The sequence below is a fragment of the Cyprinodon variegatus genome, unplaced genomic scaffold (genome assembly GCF_000732505.1).
Source record: "Cyprinodon variegatus isolate N-32 unplaced genomic scaffold, C_variegatus-1.0 Scaffold1083, whole genome shotgun sequence".
In the NCBI taxonomy this organism is placed as follows: Eukaryota; Metazoa; Chordata; class Actinopteri; order Cyprinodontiformes; family Cyprinodontidae; genus Cyprinodon; species Cyprinodon variegatus.
Genome location: NW_015151536.1, coordinates 8,068 through 9,424, shown reverse-complemented (window position 1 = coordinate 9,424; position 1,357 = coordinate 8,068). Strand labels below are relative to the sequence as shown.

General features: G+C 46.1%; 1 protein-coding gene across 1 annotated transcript in view; it reads left to right on the top strand.

The window, feature by feature from the left end:
- Window positions 1-1,357, top strand: part of LOC107101342 (potassium voltage-gated channel subfamily H member 3-like) — a gene marked incomplete at its 3' end in the record, with an annotated part of 99,710 nt that overhangs the window by 90,650 nt on the left and 7,703 nt on the right. Inside the window, exon 5 of the mRNA XM_015400219.1 lies at window positions 381-722. Coding sequence (XP_015255705.1) covers window positions 381-722 — 342 coding nt within the window. The remainder of the gene's footprint in view (window positions 1-380; window positions 723-1,357) is intronic.

Below are 1,357 nucleotides of genomic sequence, written 5' to 3'. Positions count from 1 at the left end.
GGACGCCCGGCCTTAAAGGATCTCCTGACAGGCTGCCAGGGATACTGAACATCAAACTAACATGAAAACGCTTCCCTCACCTCAGGATGCTGGATGCTTGAAAGTCAAACTAACATGAAAACGCTTCCCTCACCTCAGGATGCTGGATGCTTGAAAGTCAAGAGAAAACTCTGAGTCATTTAAAAAAAAGACTTTAATTGTTACAATAGTTTTTAATTTTACTAACTATTTTAGAGAAAAATGAAAAGAGAAATTCGTCTCCAGTGACCAAATAACTCCACTGCCCTCAGGATGATGTTTGTTTAACTCTGTATTCTAAGTCAAATGGAGGAAAGTTTAAAGAGCTTTATTCAGTGTTTGTTTTCCTTCTCTCCCCTCAGGTTGGCTCTATGAGCTGGCGAAGCGCTTGGGCACCCCTTACTTCCTGTCCTCTCTGTCGACGCCTGTCCCGGCCACAGTGAGCAGCCTTCCAGCCAACAGCTCTCAGTGGAACGTCACAGGGTCAGAGGTCACAGGACGAGGAGCCCTGAACTCCAGCCAGAATTACGGGAACATCTCAGAAACGGGGGAGCTGAAGGTGCTTGGCGGCCCGTCGACCCGTAGCAGCTATGTGACCGCCCTCTACTTTGCTCTGAGCAGCCTGACCAGCGTGGGCTTCGGGAACGTTTCTGCCAACACGGATTCAGAGAAGATCTTCTCCATTTGCACCATGCTTATAGGAGGTAACCGTGATTTATGAAAAATAAAACATTCAGTCACAAAAGGTTGGAAGTAGTAATATTAAAGCTCAGTTCATTAGATGATGGAGGAGCTGAATTTGTCAGAGAGTGTTTGACAGCACCAACCCTCCTTTCTCCTGATCCCAGCTGCTTTCTGCTGACCTGGGGGTCAGCCCTATCAGGGTAGGGAGGAGCCAGACTGCTGCGCTGAATTCAGACAGCCTTACAGACACAGGCGTGAATGATGGGTTAAATTAGGACTACAGCCTTCTGGAAAAGAACTACAAAAAAAATGGCTGCGAATGGCTGCAGCACTCAGTTATAAAACCAAACATCTGAACATTAGCAGGTGTCACACAGAGAACAGAGGTGGAAGGCATAGAACTTAATGCTCCTATCAGGGGCGGATTTAGGAAACTTTAGGCCCTAGGCAAAGACAGGCAGGGGGGCCCTCTGAATGGAGAAGACACATCAAACAGCCCCATTCTCCAGATGTAGATATGTTAATAGAATAGACATCCATTATCTGTTCTAGGTTGTGTCCCTCTCTTCTTGTCCCTTTTCTTCTTGTTTTCCTCTCTATGTTTTGTACTCAGCTGACTTTTCATGCTGTCTCTAAAGGAATGAAAGATTTTTTC